Source organism: Ictidomys tridecemlineatus, chromosome 13 (assembly GCF_052094955.1).
Source record: "Ictidomys tridecemlineatus isolate mIctTri1 chromosome 13, mIctTri1.hap1, whole genome shotgun sequence".
NCBI lineage: Eukaryota > Metazoa > Chordata > Mammalia > Rodentia > Sciuridae > Ictidomys > Ictidomys tridecemlineatus.
In genome coordinates, this window is record NC_135489.1 from 88,379,636 (window position 1) to 88,399,767 (window position 20,132).

Genomic DNA, 20,132 nt, shown 5'->3' on the forward strand with positions numbered 1-20,132 from the left:
CTTTTCTAGAGGACCCCAAAGACTCCATCAATAACAGTGAAATAAATATGTGGGGTTATAGGAAGCTAAAAAGCATCTCCCCAGCCAAGGAAACACTCAGCAGAATCCTCAGACAAGTTTCAGAGGGAAGAAACGCCTGCAAACTTCCACCTGAGAAGGGAGTGCTCTCCAGAAGGTGTAGGAACTCTAACAGCCGCAGCCCAGCCAGCACACAAGCCTGTTGAAAAGGGTCTGAAGAACTGAACAGACACTTCTCAAAAGAAGGTGGAGTATACAACGAGTATATAAATTCTTAATGAGCAATAGCTCTTCATAGGTTATGGCTTAATTGCCATGAATAATGAATAATTAAACTAAAATAGGGTCTTTTGCATTCTGCTCCAGGGGACCTCTAGAGAGAGAGGGTGATCTACAGCTTTTCTTAATTGTTGAATTCTATAACAGTTAATTAAGACTTAGATGACAGTTACCTTCTTCACATGAGAATGAGTGTGTACACAAAGTCTGACTAGTAATTTACCTGTCAACAAACGCAGACCTAGTCAACCCAGCAAGGTATTAATTTTCAAGTCTCTCTGTCTGCAAATCCTGACAGATCGCCAAGATGATGGGTCAGTAAACAGTTTTGATGTTTGACCTGTTCTTACCTGTTGCTCTCACTGACCAAACCTACTCATCGCAGTGGGAAGAGAACAAGTTTTGTTTTTGTAGGCCCAGGAACTGCAGACTTAGAAAGCAGGCCTCTATATTGGGATGAGGTTTCCTTCCTTCTTCCTTCCCTTCCTTCCCTCCCTCTTCCTCTTCCTTTGTTTCTTCTTTCTTTCTTTTGTACTGGGATTGAACCTGGGGCCTCTGCATGCTAAGCATGTGCTCTATCACTGATCTACATTCCCAGCCCATCACATTCCTAATTAATTTTTCAGATAGTTTAAGAAATTATATATCAGCATAAAAGCTTTCTTTCTCCATTTGCAGTCATGAGAGATAATCCATTGTGCTCTTCTCCTAGATCAATAATGTAGCATGAACACGGCTGAGTGAGTATAAGGATTTGAGTTTTAATGCAATAACTTTTATGAGTACATTTGCATTTAACATATGAAAAGATATTTTTCAAGGAGGAGAGAGCACCATTTTTCTTTCTGTACACTTTCTGCAAACTGTTCAACCATCAGGACGAGTTTAGAAACATGAGATAGTGGTACTGACACTTGATGTCTCTATCCATGTTAAACTGGAAAGCAGAACCCTGCCTTTTCATTCTTACTAAAAAGGCAATGGATTTTTAAACTCATGGCCAACAAAATCAAAAACAAAATCAAATAGATAGTGCCTATCTATTCCAAGTCACTTTTTACCAGATAGCCTCTCAAGTTGTTTGGAAAAAGCAGAAAATTCAGACCAAATGCTTTTTCCCCATTGCACATAAAATGTTTCATCTTTTTTTTTCTTTTTAAATTGGTTTATGTTTTTACTAAGTAAGTAGAGGTTATGATTTTATAATGTAATTTGACTTTAAGTTATTATAATCTATTACCCTGTAAACATCATATTTTCCTTGAGGTTTCACCCTAAATGACATTCTTTGAACCAAGTTCTTTAATGACATTAATGCACAATATGATGTTCCTTTTTCTTGAAGTAAAAAACATGCATGACTGATTAGTTTATACACACTGTTGCAACAAAGTCAGTTTTCATACAGCTCAGGATAAAGATGTAGGGTGAAACAGGGAGTATCTCTTAATGTGAGGGTATATTTTCTTTTTTGAAACATATTTTTATTAGTCCTGTGTCATGGTATTTGGGTTTTCTTCTGGTGTGCATGGAGAGAGAGTGCAGTTGCTTGGTTCACTGGATGACCCATGGGAAAGGCGTGTGAGCAGTTGCTTGCTCTTCTGTGTGGTGCAGAGAGACTGGTGTCCTGTCTCTGGAGACAACAATGGCTGCTGTGGTCTGAAGGAAGCATGTGGATGACCTCCAGTGGGTGGGTGAGAGGCCAGAGAGAGAGAGACAGGAAGAGAGTGCTCCGGTCTGGCTGTCGCTGGGTCAAAGCATCAGTCTTTGAGACATTTACAGAGCTAACGAGGAGAAAGAAAGCCCAGGAGTATGTAATGGGAGGAAGAATTCCACACAAATAGACAATGAATCAGGTGATGTAACTGCCTTTTTCCTGTCTCTCATTTCTTTGATATTTTACTTCCCTAGGAAAAAAATCTACGATTGTTTAATTTATTTCCTGCTCCATTATAAATACTTCCCAGCTGTTTCCCTCTCTCCCTCTTAGAAATTTATAAAATAACCAGAATTTTAAGAGGTCATTCTTTGAAAAACCAATTGATTGCTTCAGAGCGCAGAAGGAAACGTCTTAAAAATTTAAACAAACAAAAAAAAATTCTAGGATCCCTCAATTGACAGCTACTTTGTCACTTGGTGCGGAGGATACTTCTTCTGAGTCATATGTATCTGTCACTGCTCTGGCAACTGTTGAAATAAACAAAGCTCCGTGGAGCAAAACAGAGCATTTGGAGTGCACTTAGTGGAGATGGGAAGGTCTGAATGTTCAAGGGCGAGATGCTGCCTGGCCTTGCAGAAGGGCTGCAGGCGCAGGAAGGACACCAGGTGAAGGATTCCACAGCAATCTCAGATGCTCTCCTGAACTGCCACCACAGGCTGCCTGAGGGTGTGCAGTCTCTGAGATCCCACTGCAGCACAGGAACACTGCCACACACGTCCCACAACACGGATGTTTTTAGAAATGTCACGTGTCCCTCTTAACAATTCCATATTTGCAAGAGATGTCCCCTTTTATATGGGGATAAATTGTGAGTTGACCAATTGTTTTTCTCACTTGTGGAGCTTTTCCAAAACCATGGGCCAGGTTTTGTCCTTAGAAAATAAAATTCGTGAATGAGGGGAGTTTGAAGTTAAAGGCACTCCATCCACATGGGACCTCGGGTTGCAGTTGTGAGCTCTGTGGGCCTGGCCGGGGCCTTTGAGAACTCATTGTCAGTTATTATCATCCTTCTAGAGAAGCTTCCCTGTGATTTTGGATGGTTAAAACCAGCTGAGAAGAGTGGCCACCACAACACCTGCTTCAGCTAAAGCAAATCATCTCTTTCTTTGACCAACTAGGTCTGGGTATTTATTCCTCCCACAGCAGCAGTGTTCTTGAGGGGCTTATGGAAGTGAGCCTGGCTGATGGCCTCCTGGGGCGGAGGGTGTCGGGCCTGCTGTGCACAGGGATGTGGCAGCTCGTCATGAACAGCAATGAGTGTGCAGTATCCTTTCCTCCAGGTCCTGGACCCAGGCAGCACCCCGCTTGACAGAGGAGGGTTTACCTTCTATGGCTCTTCTAGCTTGGATGTGCTGTATTGCCAAGTTCAAAGACATATTTTGCCCTAGATGGAGATAGCTCACTTAGATATGTCATTTCATGCCCTCATAAGCTTGGATGACTTCTGAGTAGCAGCTTCGCACACGCAAAGCCGAAAGTTTAGCAGTTTGATTTCTGTCATCAGTCAAATGGGATTATTTCAGACAAATAGTAAATGAGTTAGTGGTTTGGGAAGTGGCTTATTTTTTCAGTTTGGGAATTAGTCATCTGTTGCTGCATACAAATGAGCTGAGCAGGTAGCAGCTTAGAACAGCGAAGGGCATCTTGGCATTCCTGGGAATCAGGATACCAGGCGCGACCCGGCTGGGTCTGGCTCACACGTCAGGGCACAGCCACAGGAGGACCTGTTCCAAGTGGCATGTGTGGCTATTGGCTGGTGAGACTGACTGTTGCCTGGTGAGGCTGGCTGTTGGCTGGAACACCCGTTCCTCCTGTTGTGTGCCTCCCAACAGGATAGTCCACCACGTGACAGCAGGTTACTTCAGAAAGAGGAGGAAAGAAGGAGACAGGGCCCGGCACAGAAGCACAACCTGCTGCACCTCAGCATGGTACCGCAGTATCCTCACCTTGTTCTGCTCATTAGAAGTGAGTCACTAGATCCAGCCCTCAATCAAGAGGAGGGATCACACAGGGCCAAACACCAGGAGGAGGGGGTGCCAAGGCCCATTTTAGAGTAGGCCCCCTCCTGGGTCATCCTCACCCTCTCCTTAAGCTCCTTGGACTTTGCTGTCAATAATGGTAACTGAAGGTCGTGATGTGGGAGACTGAAGACGGGCATCTCTCTGCCACCTGTAAAATTAGTCACAGGATATTTTCTCTGTACCTGTTGTTCCGCCATGAAGGGATATACAGCTTCACAGGACTGGTTTGTGTTAGGGAAGGCCCTGTATGGAGGCACGGGGGCATAAAGGGGCTTGGGGCCATGGGCCTGAGTTCAGTCAGAGAGAGAGGCAGGAGCACATTCTGGGGAGCAGAGGTCATAGGCCTGGTGACAGCTCAAGAACTGGTCTGCTGGGCTCTAGCCTCACCGGAATGCCTCCTTGGCCCCTCTTCACAGGTGTAAAGAGAATAGCAGGTTCTCTGTAAAATGGGGACTGTATGTAACTTGAGCTGATAGTAAGAAGAGCACAGGTGGAGGCTTGCCTTGTAAGCACCAGGTGAGCCATCACAAAGGTGGAGGCACAGGTAGGGGCCCTGTGGGTACTCTTCACTTGGAATCATGCAAGTGATTTTATTTTTCTCTTTACCCAGAATTAGGTTTTTTGACTTCGTGATACATAGTAACATTTTTTTTTTTTTTTAAATGAACATCTGGGACAATAGCAAAGAAAAGTAGTTCTCGAGTTCTGGGGGTTTGTGCCACGTGTCTTGACAACCTGCATTTTCTTCGAGGCATTGCAATAGCTGGGGTCCAAGGCCAAGTGTTGAGAGTGTGGTCACCAGTCCGTGCTGCTGTTGGGGGGTTGGAACCCTTAGGAGGTGGGGCCTCAGGGGAGGAATTTAGGTCACTGGAGGCGCGGCCCTTGAAGGGGACATGGGGATACTGGCCTCCACTTCTCTCTGTTTCCTGGAGCCCTGAAGGGAACAGGCCTCCTCCAGCCCCGCCTCCTTCTGTGACACACTGTGCCACCGAGGCCAGAAGCAACAGGGCCAGGCACCCATGGACTGAGAACTCTCAAACCATAAGCCAAAATAAACCTTTCCTCCTTCCCCTGGCTGCCGCCACCTCCACCCAAGCCCAGCCCCCTTTCCTGGCCCACTTCTTGTGGCCCTGGCTCTGACCTTCCGACACAGTCTGGGTCTTACCAGCTGATCCTTCTTCCTTGTGTCCTCACCAGGAGGTCAGTCCGGAAGGTGGGGTGGGGGGGCTATGCACACTTCCATTTTGCTCTCCCACGACTCCCACGCCCGACCCCAGCAGCCAGCACAGGGTCCACAGGTGGAAGGAGTGACCCGAGTATTTGGAGTGTTGCAGGAGAAACTTCCATTCTGGGTGAGAAACCAGCAGAAAGGGAAATAATGACAAGAAAGACAATTCAAACATGTGCCCTGATCTTTTCACCTAGGTCTTTTCCTGTCTCGGATCTGCTGAGGGTCTGGGTCTCAGGGATGGTATAGAAAGCTACAGACACGTGCTTGACCCTTTGGGATGGAAAACTCCCCTGGATGCCCTGCCCCCCGCCCCTCGCCCCCTTCCTCACTTCACCTCATCTGCTGCTTTTGCTGCAAGCCACTCAGGCAGGACCGCTGTCCTCCTGGGGGCCTGGGCTCCTGCGCTGTGTTGCATTGTACAGATTCTGGCTCAGCCTCGGGGCTTCCTGGTCTGGTCTCCCCTTCTGGGTTCCCGTCCTCATCCCCACGTGCTTCCCAGTGGCACGCCCAGGTCTCCCAGAGCTCTGTGGCCGAGAGCACCCAGGCCCGGCCACTGTCCCAGCTCCTTCTGCTGAGCTGTCCCCAGGGGTCTTCTGGGTTCCGTCTCCCTGGTTCTGGTGGTGCTGTTCCTACTCCACACTTGGGCATTCTTCTTTCCTCCGGGCAGAGTCCTTTCTGCACAGGCTGCGAGGATGGCGGTGCTGACGACCTTGGCCAGCTGGTCTCTCCAATGCATGGACCCCTTCCTCCTGCAGGGATTGGGCCTTCCCGTATCTCCGCACAGCTGTCTGCGACCATGCTGCAGCTCTGCTCCTTCGTCCCTGTGTCTTCCGGCCGCCCTCACCCTGTGAGCACCGCAGCAGTGGCCACAGCGGCACCCGAGTCGCTTCTGTCTGCTGCTCTCGCCTTCGGGAGCTCATCCTTCCTTCCACCTCCACCACCCTCGCTGCCCAGGGCTCGGTCCTCGTCCTCTGAGGTCACAAGCAGCAGTGTTGAGCACACTGTCTGCTGGCTGTTCCCAAACAGGGTTCCAGGATGGTGTGGACCACTGCCACCCCCTTCACCTCCGCGTGTCCCCTGTGGACTAAGGCCTGGCCTGGCCTGGCCTGGCAGCCTTGCTGGTTCTGTAGGAGGCTCCTGTCTCCTCCCACGGTTAGTGACAGGAGAGCCCGTTGTTCTATCTACTTCGTCCTCATTCATAACCCGCCATGGCCACACCTGAGCTTTCCTGCCCAGCTCTCCTGCTGCTCAGTGATCGCCAGACTAGCCCTTCTATTGTCGCCTCCTGAGGAGAAATGGTCAGTGGTGCTGCAGTTGGACGCACCCACATGGCACCCCCTTCCCTCCACAGCCTCCCCAACGCCAGCATTCCCCATCTGTTCCCTGGTCTCCACCGCACAGACGCTGCCACTCCTCTGTTCATCTAATGCATTCATGTTTGTGAGCCGCTTTGGTGGGTGTCTGCACGAGGAATGCTGGAGGCTTCCTTTGCCCTGTTGAGTGGGGACCACTGGGAATATTCCCCATGTTTCTGAGCATTTCTACATACAAGACCCTGAGCCAGGTGTCTTCTTACACTTGTCCCTTACAGTAAATCTACCAGTTAGAGACAGTTGTAATGTCCACTCTGCTGATGAGGAAATGGGGAGAGGTGTAAAGTGCCCAGCTGGGCACACCTCTGAAGATCCGTCCTCCAGTCGGGTAGGGTATGCAGTGGCAGGATCACAGGCCAGGAGCCGGCTGACCTGATTCAAAGTCTCCATGATATTCTCCCCCAGACCAAATCCTGGCTGGGAGGACCCTGAGCTGGAGTGCTGTCCCTGGACAGCCCGGTGGTTTTTGCAAGGCCCTAACAATAGCATTTGGAAATCTCTTCCTTCTCTTTCCAGCTCTCTAGCCTCGCCCTTTCCACTAGCGGCTGCTGATGACTGTCTCAAACCCGCCCCCGACCCCTTGTTCTCTGCGTTTCAGTAGGGATTTTAATCTCCCTGGTTTAATTCAGAACTTAATTGTGGCCTATCTTCAATTCATTTATTTTAGTTTTGCCTTCATGTTTGGATTTTAGTAAGTTTAATTTTATTTTTAATTGACAAGTACAGTTACATAAGCTTGTCACACAAAACATGCTGTTTTAAAACAGGTAGACGTTATGGAATTGTTCAGTTGAATTAATAATACTTGCATTATCTCCCGATCTCTTTGGGGGTGAGGACAAATTCTACTCTCTGAACAATTTTCAAAACACATTGTTGGTACATGTTGTCACTGTGTTGTAAATCAGAACTTTTGGATGCATTCTTCCTGACTGGGCTTTGTATTCTTTGGCCAACATCTCATCCTCCACCTCCCTAGTCCCTGGGATCCAGCGTTCTGCCCTTTACTTCTATAAGTTGAAAAAGTTTAGTGATTTGAGCATATAGAAGTAAGGGACGAGTGGGAATGGGCACTGTTAGTCTTTCTGGCCTGGATTAGTTCACTTCACATGATGTTCTCCAAAGTCACCCACATTGTCCCAAATGACACAGTTCCCCTCACTTTGAACACTAAACCATGTGCCACTGTATGCACAGACGCCATTGCTGAATCTGTTCTTCTCTTGGTGGGCACCTAGGCTGGTTCCCTGCCTTGACCACAGTGGATGCTGCTTGTTGAGCTTCAGAGCACTTGTGTCTCTTGGACATATTGGTTTGCTTCATTTCAGTGTATGCCTGGTACTGGAATTGCTGAATCATAGTCGTGTCTTTTTTAAAAAATATTTTTTATACCTTTATTTTGTTTATTTATTTTTAATGTGGTGTTGGGGATAGAACCCAGTGCCTCCCGCGTGCAGGCAAGTGCTCTACCGCTGAGCCACAACCCCAGCCCATAGTCATGTCTTTTTAGTTTCCTGTGGAACCTCCACGGTGTTTTCCGTAGTGGCTATACTCATTCACATTTGCACCAACAGGGTACAAAGATTTCCTTTTTTTCCTATGTACTCCCCAAAACTTATCATCTTTTTTCTTGTTTATAATAGCCATTTGATACACGTAAAGGGATATTTTGGTTTCAGTTTGCATGTCTCTGATGATTAGCAAAGTTGGCATTTTTTTTCATGAATGTTGGACATTTATTTATTTATAGTCTTGAGAGAAATTTCTATTTGGGTCCTTTACCAATTTTTAATTTTGTTCTTAACTATTGAGTGGTTTGAGTTTCTTTTACATTTTGGATAGTAGTCACTCACAGATGTACAGTTCACAAAGACGAAGGTTGTGTAGACTATCTCCTCACTCACCCTTCCTGCATCTTGTCATTTCACCCTGTTGATTACTTCCTTTACGGTGCAGAAGCGTTTTGGCTTGACCTAATTCCACTTGTTTATTTTTGCCCTGGTTGCCTGTGCTTTTAGGGTCGTCGTCTCCTTGATATTCTCCCCCAGACCAATGCTGTGGAGCTTGAGCCTGCCATCTTCTGGTGGCTTCCCCACTTAGGCTGGCTTTAGTACAGAGCCCTCCCTTCTCTATAAGGAGATGTCTCCAGAACCCAGTGGAGGTTTGGACCCAGGGGTGGTGTCGTACTTTCAGAGAAGCCCCGGGACACCCAGTGCATGGCCATCAGTCTGACAGCAGGTGGCTGCTGGGCCTAGGAGCTGGTGACGTACGCAACAAGGGGATTCATGTCCCGAGTGGGCGGTGCTGGGTGGCGTGAGACTTTATCCTGCTGTGGAGAGTGATGTCACCTCAACACTTAGGGATCATCTCTGGAATTCCCCTTTGTATATTTTCAGTTTGTGTTTGACCATGGGTAAGTGAAACTGCAGGAGAAGATGGGCCCCTGGAGGGGCTGTGAGACAGGGCTTGGTTTTGCTCTTTTATGTGTGGATGTCCAGTTTTCCCAGCCTAACTTACTGAAGAGATGGTCTTTCCTCCAGTTTACGTTCTTGGCACCTTTATCTGAAATCAAGTATGTGTGGAATTTATTTCTGGGCTCTATTCTGTCCCTTTGGTGGGGAATGTGTACCATACTGCTCTGATGCTATAGTTGTGGCATGTCTTGAAGTCTGGGAACATGATTCCTTCAGTTTCATTCTTTGTCAAGTTCACTTTGGTTACTCGGGCTTTTTCGTGGTTTCATATAAATATTAGGATTATTTCTATTTCTGTGAAAAAGAATGCCATTGGGATTTTGATAGGGATTGCATTGAATCTGCAGGTCATCTTCAGTAGTATGTACAACTTAACAGTATCGATTCTTCAAATCCATGAACATGGTATATCATTCCATTTTCATGACTTCATCAACTTCTTTTATCAATATTTCTTTAGAATTCAGTATGCATGTTTTCTACCCCCTTGATTCAATTTATTACTAAGTATTTTTGTAGATATCACAAATAAGTTTATTTTATTGATTTCATTTTATATAGTTTATCATTTTTATAGAAATATTTCTATTTCTGTATGTTCATTGATATGCTGAACCTGAATTGTTAAGATTAATTCTAGTGTTTTTTTGGTTTTTGGTGGAATCTTTAGGGTTTTCTGAATAAAGACCATATATCTGCAATCAGAAACAGTTTACTGCTTCCTTTCCAACGTACATGTCTTTTATGTCCTTCTCTTGCCTAATTGCTCTAACTAGGACTTCCAGGATTCTGTTTAATAGAAATGGCAAGCAATCCTACTTGTCTTGTTCTTGATTTGGAGAAGAGGCTTTCAACTTTTCACGGATGAATGTGCTGTTAGCTGTGAGTTTGTTAATCCTTTCTTGTCTTGAGGTTCAATCCTTCTATTCCTAATTTTATCATGAAAGGATGTTGCATTTTGTCAAATAAATTTTCTGCATCTTTGAGAAAATCATATGGTTTCGTCATTCATTCTGCTGATCTGGTGCATCACATTTTTGAATTTGTGTGTGTTAATCCATCCTGGCATCACTTGGGTAGAGCCTACTTGTTTTTGTGAATTATTATTTTTTTAATGTAGTTTTGAATTCATTTTCCTTGTACTGTCAATCACTTCCTCATCTAAGTTCATAAGCAACATTAGCCTGTAATTTAACAATTATTTTCCTTTGGTTTTCCTTTCTGACATTGGTATGCCAGCCTCAAAAAAATGAGTTTTGAAGTATTTTTTCATCTTCAGTTTTTTTAGGAGCTTTTGAAAAGGATTGATATTAGTTCTTTTTAAATGTTTGGTAAACAAATTATGCTATGTTCATGTATGGATATACTGCAATACATACTGCTTATATATAATTATAGTGTTCTAACTAAAATCATAATAAGAACAATAATAGAAGGGAGATCAGTAGAGTAACTGGATTGGGGAAGGGAGGAGGAGAAGGAAAGGGAAGGAAGGTACTGGGAATGGGATTGATCAAGTTGCATTATGTGCATGTACAAATACGGTACCATGATTGCCACTGTTGTGTGTAATTATAATGCACTCATAAAAGCTTTTTTTTAGAATCAAAGAGCAAAGTGGTCAGGTCCTGGAATTTCCTTTGATGAGAAACTTTTACTACTCATTCAGTCTTATTAATTTTTGATCTGTTCATATGTTTTTATTTCTTCCTGATCCCATCTTGTTAGGTTACATGTGTCCAGGAATTTTTCATTGCTTCTAGATGGACCAATTTTTTTTTTGGCATGTAACTGTTTATAGTAGTCTCATGGTTCCTTGTATTTCTGTGTTATTGGTGATAACATCTCTTTCATTTCTGTTTATCTTTTGAGTCTTCTCTCTGGTTTTCTTAGTCAAAGATTTATCAATTTTAGTTATTTTCTCAAAAAACCAACAGTTAGTTTCATTGATTTTTTTCTTGTTTTTCTAGTTTCTATTTCATGTGTTTCTGCTATCATCCTAATCAATTCCTTCCTTCTACTACCTTTGGATGTAATTTGTTCTTCCATTTTAGTTCCTTGAGGGGTAGAATTGTATTATTTGAGAATTTTTTTTGTGTAGGTACTTACCAGTATCAACTTCTCTCCTAGGATTGCTCTTGCTGCATCCCAAAGTTTTGGTATATTTTTGTCCATTTTCATTTGTCTCAATATAATTTTTAAATATCCCTTGGAATCTCTTTTTTTTTTGACTCATTGGTTGACTTGGAGCATGTTTTTTTTTTAAAATTTCCATGTATTTATGAAATTTTCAAAAATTGCTCTTGTTATTGATTTCTAGTTTCCATGGGAGTGTGCTCAGTAAAGATTTTTGATGTGAATTTCCACATTCTTCAATTTTTATTTTTTATTTTTTATTTATTTTTTATTTTTTTTAATATTTATTTTTTAATTCTTGGCGGACACAATATCTTTGTTTGTATATGGTGCTGAGGATCGAACCCAGGCCGCACGCATGCCAGGCGAGTGCACTACCGCTTGAGCCACATCCCCAGCCCACATTCTTCAATTTTTAAAAACTTCCTTAGCAGCATCACCTACGTTCTGACCTGAAGAACCTTTCATGTGCAGTTGAGGGAATGTTGGAGGGAATGTTCTGTATGTGTGTCCTGGGTTCATTTTGTCTAAAATTTAATTGAAGTCTGATGTTCACGTCGACTCTGTCTGAAAGGGTTCTCAATCCCTTTCTATTCAGTAGTCCATCTCTTCTAGGGGGACTAACAACAGGGGCCCTCTATCCTGAGTCACATCACTAGCCCTTTCTACTTTTTGAGACAGGGTCTCAGTAAGTTGCCGAGGCTGGCCTCAAACTTGCACTCAACCCTGTAGTCCATCTTTTCCTTCATGTCTGTAATTCTTCCTTCCTACACTTAGTGCTCTGGGGTTGAGTGTGTATATGCATTTGCAACGGTTCTATCCCCTTGGTGAGTCGACCCTTCAGCACTGTGTAGTCCTGTGTTTGGTCCCCTGTGTAGTTTTTGTCTTTAAGTCTGTTTTGTCTCATCTAAGTGTAGTTACTCTGTTCTCTTTTCATTTCCATTTGCTTGGGATATCTTTTTCTACCCTTCACTCTCACTTCCTGTGTCTTCTTAAATGTAGAGAAAATCTTTTGCAGGCAGCACCTAGTGGGTTTGTTTTTCCATTCCCGTGTCCTCTCTGCGTCTTTGGAGTGGAGAACATAGTGCATTTGCATCGGAGGTGGTGGTTGTCCCTAGCTGAGGACTCCCTGCTGCAGTTCTGTCCCCTCTCTTCCAGTTGCTTGGTCCTTCTTTGGTTCCTTTCTTCCTCTCTTGCCACCTTCTTTTCATTTGATGATTTTTCTCCAGTTGCATGTTTTAATTTTCTTTTCTTTTTTTTTTTTTTTTTTTTGAGGGGGGTGGCTGGGCAGGAGTTGAAATCAGGGGCACTTATTCACTAAGCCACATCTCCAGCTCTGTTTTGTAATTTCTTTAGAGATGAGGCCTCACAGAGTTGCTTAGTGCCTCACTGTTGCTGAGGTTGGCCTTGGACTCCCGATCCTCCTGCCTCTGCCTCATGAGCCTCTGGGATTACAGTCGTGCGCCACTACCACCCACCCTACTTTTTAAATTTCTATCCTTTGTGAATCGACTGTTGGTTTTTGTTTAATGGTCGTGATTAGGTGAACATAAAACACAGTTATAACAAGCTTTTTGAAGCTGATAACAATGTCAATTGCATATCAAAGACTACACTGTTCGGTTTTTATGTCAGATGCACATCTTTTCATATTATGTATATCTCAACAAATTATTGTAGTGATTATTATTTTTAATAGTGTCTCTTTAAACATTTATGCTTTCAGGTTAGATTTGAAGACCTGGGACCATGTATTTTAATTCTGTTTCACATATATTTGACATAGTGATGAACATGGAATAAATACTCATTTATTGCAATGGGATTAACATGTCCACATAGGAAGTGGTATTGTTCCCTCCAGTGGCAGCTGATGCTGTCACCACACTGTTGTGCATGCTGGCTTCTGTTGACCTACTTGGTAACGACGTTCTCCCTCTTCTCTCTTCCCAACTGCAGCGTGTGCATTCCGATACAACGGGCTGTCGTTTGTCTACCTGATCTACCTCTTGCTCATTCCTCTGTTTTCGGAACCAACAAAAGCAACAATGCAAGGTAAGAGACACTGTGTTATTCTGGGCCACAGTTACGGGGCCCCAGTGCATTTGCTGGGCTTGCTGGGTTTGTCTTTATTCCCTGGGGAAGCTTCCACCTGTGCAGCAGGGTGGTCTGCCAGGGAGTGGGGTCCAGCCTTGTGACGATGGCTGCACCGGGCACCGCTGGATGCACACTGTGATATGTGCTTGTGCCACCTGCACAACTATTCTCCTGGTGTAAGTTCCCTACTGGGTCTTCATTGGTAGGCTTGGCAGTGCTTCTGGAATGTTTTGGTTAGTTAAAGTATTGTCAATAAAACAAGGCAGATGGCTGGCCCACATTGGCTTGTGCATTTGCATATTGCTGGGAGAACATGGTAACCGGAAGAGACACAGCAATGTCTGACTTTGCTGAGCCATTCTGTGGGAGAACTGAGTAAGAAGCCTGGTTACACTTGTACCTTGATCATGCATCTGTTGAGATTTCTTAAATCTGTCTTGACGACATACAGCAAGGGCGGTCTGAGCTGGGTCTGGTGTCTAAGCACATTCCAGCAAAGCTTTAGCATTCTTCTCATTGCTCCACAAGAATCAGGCATGGAACAGGAACTGCATTTTCTGGCCTCTAATTAGGAAACACAGTCTGGTTTATAATTTATTTAATTGAAGGGCTCCCGCAAGTATAAAAATGAAATCGCATTTAATTGATCTGATTAGTTGTTTTTTAACACATCACCATTGTAAGAAATAAGGGCCGTACCAAACTCCATGGGCAAGCAGGATGGCTGCGTGTGGACGCGAAGGAAGGAAAGCTGGCTCTGCGCAACCTACAGAGTGGCATGGAGAAGCCACGGGCGATCCCCTTAGTGACCGGGGCTCAGGAGATGAGTGCAGCCCATGGTGCATCCAGAACAGCAAATACCTTCCCATTCTCATCCCATTAGTAAATTTATGAAGCATATTATAAGCATTCTTCCTGGTGATTATAACTGCAGATACCATGGTATTGTCCTATCTCAAGGAACTTAAAAAATAACTCTTTCATGTTATTTAACTACTTAATATGCAAAGTTCAGACAAGCTGGAGAAACGTGTTTTTGCAAATCTTTATTGAACCATAGATACCCTGTCTGTGGGACCCCACACACCACAGCCTCATTTCTAAATTGTCTAACATAAACAGAATGGATTCTAACCTCAAGGACAAGGTTTGAACACACGAGCAGCTCCTGCTTCATGGCTCAGAGCTCATTTCTCAAAGCAAGATTTCATGACACTCAAATGATACAGAGCTTCGAAAACAAGGACTTGAAGGTGTTGAATTAAACTGTCACTTTTTAATCAACATATCCTTTCACGGTTCTGTCTGAGCTCAGGCACTGGGATTTCCCCCTCCATATGTAGGGGACAGCCCCTGAGTCTTCCTTTCCCCAAAGCAACAGCCCTGAAGGAGCAGCAGTGGCAGAAGTGCCATCTGTTTTAGTCCAGGGGCACTAATGACTATCAGGAAGGCTGTAGGGGCAACATACCCACGAAGAGCAAAACACCATGTAAGGAAATATCCTGCCTTAATGAAGTGTGCCAAGGTCTGTTGCAAGGTAAAGCACAGGTAGGCGTGCAGCTATCTGTCAGTGCTCACGTAGTAGCAGGGGAGGGGACACTGGAGATGGCAGCCACCAGTGCCTCTCCAGTTAGTGCTTGGAAGCAGCATCCTGTGGCTTGTTTCCTCTTTCCTCCACTCCAGCTCCAGGAGGTGTGACGGTGCCTCCATGTGACCTCCTGATGTGCTTCCAACTCTAGCAAGGGATGTCGCCTGGTTATTCTCGACATGCAGGACTCACGGTCTGTCCATCTAAACTCTGTGCTTTGAGGCATGGGCGAGACATTGCTGGCACAGCGGGTCCTCCCTGGAGTCGACCTGAGCAGGTGACTGTGAGCTGGTGGAAGCCGTGCGGCTTTTCAGGGAGACCCAGGTCCGGCTGTCCTCAGCCTTGGCCTCGTCTCACTCCGTCTCACACAGGTCGATGCGCACGTACGTTGGCAGGTGGAAAGGGCTCTCCACAAGCCCTGAGTCCCTGCTCCAGACAGCCTGCGCTGGAATCAGCAGGTGAACTTGAACTGGCTCAGGAGCAGAATCACCTTGGCTGGCGCTGCACTAAGGCAGGCCCTTCTGTGCTGGCAGCCAGGTGTGTGGTGCGCAGGAGTGCTGCTGCTTCTCCACCTTTCACCCTCCGTTTGGTCAAATGCGTGTTTTTCTTGTGCGACTATTTTCCCCCCTAAGTATATCCATAGAGGTGCCCAGCATGCGAGGAATGTTAGTGTCCTCACTCACAGGGTGATGCAGTCCTTGGGTACTACCAAAGGGAAAATCCTACTCTCCCCACCACTGTGGTTTAAGCCATATTTCTTTTTGCCTATATTTGCTTATTTTATAATAAGGCATCTCCAACCAGTAAATCTACGTTTACAACAGTATCAACACTCAAGTGCAAGATAATGCCATTTAGCACACTTGTAAATGACACTTGGAGGGAGGGAGCTGAAAAATACATCTACCTTTGATTTAAAATTTTCCACCAAAACAAAATGAAAATGTTTCAAGTTCACCCTGACCCTCATCGGGAATGAGTTGGCTTTTTTCAAATTTTTTTAAATTCCAATTTGTTATAAATGACAATGAAATGCATTAAAAGTCATATTACACATATAGAGAACAATTTTTCATATCTCTGGTTGTATACAAAGTATATTCACACCACTCATGTCTTCATAAATGTACTTTGGATGATGATGTCCATCTCATTTCACCATTATTTCTAACCCCATACCCCCTCCCTTCCCCTCCCACCCCTCTGTCCTATCTAGAGTTTGTCTATTCCTCCCATGCTCCCCCTCCCTACCCCACTATGAATCAGCCTCCGTATATCAGAGAAAACATTTGGCATTTGGTTTTTTTGGGATTGGCTAACTTCACTTAGCATTATCTTCTCCAACTCCATCCATTTACCTGCAAACACCATGATTTTATTCTCTTAGATTTTATTCTCTTTTAATGCTGAGTAATATTCCATAGTGTAATATATAGCACAGTTTCTTTATCCATTCATCTACTGAAGGGCGTCTAGGTTGGTTCCACAGTTTAGCTATTGTGAATTGTGCTGCTATAAACATCGATGTGGCTGTGTCCCTTTTTATGCTGCTTTTAGGTCTTTGGGGCATAGACTGAGGAGAGGGATAGGTGAGTCAAATGGTGTTTCCATTCCCAGTTTCCCAAGGAATCTCCATACTGCTTTCCATATTGGCTGCACCAATTTGCAGTCCCACCAGCAGTGTATGAGTGTACCTTTTCTCCCACATCCTTGCCAACACTTATTGTTGTTTGTCTTCATAATATTGCCATTCTGACTGGAGTGAGATGAAATCTTAGAGTAGTTTTGATTTGCATTTCTCTAATTGCTAGAGATGATGAAAATTTTTTCATATATTTGTTAATTGATTGTATGTCATCTTCTGAGAAATGTCTGTTCATGTCCTTGGCCCATTTATTGATTGGGTTTTTTTGGTGTTTAGCTTTTTGAGTTCTTTATATACCCTAGAGATTAATGCTCTATCTGATGTGTGTGTGGTAAAAATTTGCTCCCAAGATGTAGGCTCTCTAATCACCTCAATTGTTTCTTTTGCTGAGAAGAAACTTTTAAGTTTGAATACAATAAGTTTATTGGCTCTTGATTTTAATTCTTGTGCTATAGGAGTCTTATTAAGGCAGCTGGGGCCTAATTTGACATGATGGAGATTTGGGCCTATTTTTTCTTCTATGAGACGCAGGGTCTCTGGTTTAATTCCTAGGTCCTTGATCTACTTTGAGATTGAGTTTTGTACAAGGTGAGAGAGAGGGGTTTAATTTCATTTTGTTGTATATGGATTTCCAGTTTTCCCGGCACCATTTGTTGAAGAGGCTATCTTTTCTCCAATGTATGTTTTTGGTGCCTTTGTCAAATATAATTGTAATTTTGTGGGTTAGTCTCTGTGTCCTCTATTCTGTACCTTTGGTCTACCAGTCTATTTTGGTGCCAATACCATGCTGTTTTTGTTATTATTGCTCTGTAGTATAGTTTAAAATTTGGTACAGTGATGCCACCTGCTTCACTCTTCTTGTTAAGAATTGTTTTGACTATTCTAGGTCTCTTATTTTTCCAGATGAATTTCATGACTGCTTTTTCTATTTCTATAAGGAATGCCATTGGGATTTTGTTTGGAATTGCATTAAATCTGTATAGTGCTTTTGACAATATTAATTCTACCCATCTAAGAGCAAGGTGGATCTTTCCATCTTCTAAAGTCTTCATTGATTTCTTTCTTTAGGGTTCTGTAGTTTTCATTGTAGTGGTCTTTCACCTCTTTCGTTAAGCTGATTCCCAAGTATTTTATTCATTTATTTATTTTGAGGCTATTGTAAATGGGGTAGTTTTCCTCGTTTCCCTTTCAGAGGATTTGTCACTGATGTACAGAAATGCCTTTGATTTATGGGTGTTGATTTCATATCCTTCTACTTTGCTGAATTCATGATGATAGTGTCATCCGCAGGATGAAAATATCTGAGTAGTAATGGTGCTTCCCCATCCTGTGACTAAACTGATTGGAATGAGACCTTGTCCTGCAGTGCTGAAGGAGGAGGGTGACAGCAGGTAGTCATGCTAAACTCTACAAGTTTTGTTTTACAAAATTATGGTGGGGCTGTGGTGTAGCTCATTGGTTAAAGCACTTGACTGGCAGCACGAGGCCCCAATTAGACCCTTAACACCAGAAAAAAAAGTTAGGGTACCAAAAAAAATTGTTTGGAGCCTCAACAAGCCTCATAGAATTTATTTAAGGAGGGCTGAGATGTGCAGAGAACTCTAGTATTTTAGTCAGCTTTTACACTGCTGTGACCACAAGACCTGCCGAGAACAATGAGAACATGACAAGTTTATTTGGGAGCTCACAGTTTCAGAGGTCTCAGTCCATAGACAGACCCTTGGGTCTGGAGGTGAGGCAGAACATCACCGTGGAAGTGTGAGGAGGAAAGCCTCTGGGAATGTGGCACCAGGAAGCCGGAGAGAGAGAGCTCTGCTCACCAAGGACAAAAAATAAACCAAAGCCATGCTCCAGGGGCCCTCCTCCCCCAGCCACACCCTCCTGCCTACAGTTCCCACCCAGCTAATCCCCATCAGGGGGTGAATGCATTGAGTAGGTTAACACTCCTGAGGTTCCAGTGCCTCTTGGAAACCCAGGTTGGAATTTAATTGCCAGCATGAAGTATTGAGAGGTGACCGGCAGAGGAGGGGCCACCCCATAAATGGACTCAGGCCATTATCACAGGCATAGCCTTCTGAAAAAGGGAGAGCTCGGACCAGTTTTCATCTCGGCTCCTGAGTGCCCTCCGCCATGTTGTGATGCACACAGCACCTAGGCCCTGGCCAGACCCCAGCCCGTGGCCTCTCAGCCTACAGAAGTGTAAGAACGAAGCTCTGTTCCTTCTACGTGAGCAGGCATCCTAGGAGAGCAGCACAATGGACTCAGGCTGCAGCTTTGCAGCTCCCTCCGCCTGGAATATTCTTCCCCAGATTTGAGTGGAGGGCCTCTTCTCCCAGTCAGACTCTTCGCCAGGGTCGCCTCCACAGAGACGGCTGCCCTTACCTTTCTAACTAAAGTTGTCCCGTCCTCTTCCACCTCCACGTTTCTTGCTGTGAACCAGTTGTGTTTCCCTCAAAACCTGGACATACCTGGAACTATTGGAGCCACCAGGCCACCACAGGTGCTGGACCTGAAGGCGCTGGCCACACAGCTGTCCTCCTTTGCCCCTTGGTTTGTCCTGTCCACCTTCCCCAAGGGGCTGACTCTTCCCTGGGTGAAAAATCTAAGCAGCCCACAGAGCTTGTCAGCTGACCCTTCGAGGGACACCTGTCCTTGGATCCTCTAGTGTCCCTGTCTGCCTCAGGTCAGACTGTGCAAGAATGAAAACCAGGAAGTTTCTTTACAACCGAAGCTTCTTTCCATTGTGTGCTCTTGTCTGTGGGAATCTGAAAAGGGCACAGGGCCCCTGGGGATCCTCTCTGCATAGCTCCTGTCCCTGTCCCTGGCCTGCTTGGCTCCTGCCTCTGCCCTGACTGGGCTGTGTCTCCCTGGATGTGGCAGGTGGCAGGTGGCAGTAGGGAGTCCTGGTTGGATCTTACTCTCTTTGCCTTCCTTGGTGCAGAGCTGAACACCTTTCCCGTGGTTCCTTGTGGGAACAGGGAGTTGTAGCCAGCTCTGTAGGGCGGGTTCTCTCTCTCTCTCTCTCTCTCCCTATCATACACACACACAGCATGAGGAGTGGGCACCTTTCATCTGCCATCAGTGCTACAGTTTTAAATATGTCTCCCCTTAAAGTTCATGTGTTGCAAATATGACCCCCAATGCATATATTGATGGCACTTGGAGGTGGGGCCCAGGGAGGTGATTGGAACTAGATGAGGTCATAAAGTGGAGCCCCACTAGTGGCTTCTTGAGAACAGGGACAGAGATCTGAAGTGGCCCGCTAGCTCTGACTTGCCATGCGATGCTGTCCACCATGTCCTCTTGCATCTTCCAGATGCTGAGCAGATGCGGCGCATGCTCTTGGACTTCCAAGTATTCAGAACTGTGAGGCAAATAAACTTTTGTGATTTTTTAAATTTATTTTTTATTTTTTTGGTAAATTATCTGGTTTCAGGTACTTTGTGATAGCAACAAAAAGTGGTCTTGGATGGTCAGAGTGCCTGTTCTCCACCCAGCAAGCCCTCCCCTCTGCAGCCAGGTCCACGCAGCCCACCTTGCTTCTCAGCCT

At 44.8% G+C, this 20,132-nt stretch overlaps 1 protein-coding gene across 4 annotated transcripts in view; it reads left to right on the top strand.

The window, feature by feature from the left end:
• The window catches only part of Piezo2 (piezo type mechanosensitive ion channel component 2), a 337,909-nt gene that overhangs the window by 54,123 nt on the left and 263,654 nt on the right, over positions 1 to 20,132 (top strand). For all 4 annotated transcript variants that reach the window (XM_078030440.1, XM_078030437.1, XM_078030438.1 and 1 more), the window contains exon 2: positions 13,212 to 13,307. In XM_078030440.1, the coding sequence (XP_077886566.1) occupies positions 13,212 to 13,307 (96 nt within the window). The remainder of the gene's footprint in view (positions 1 to 13,211; positions 13,308 to 20,132) is intronic.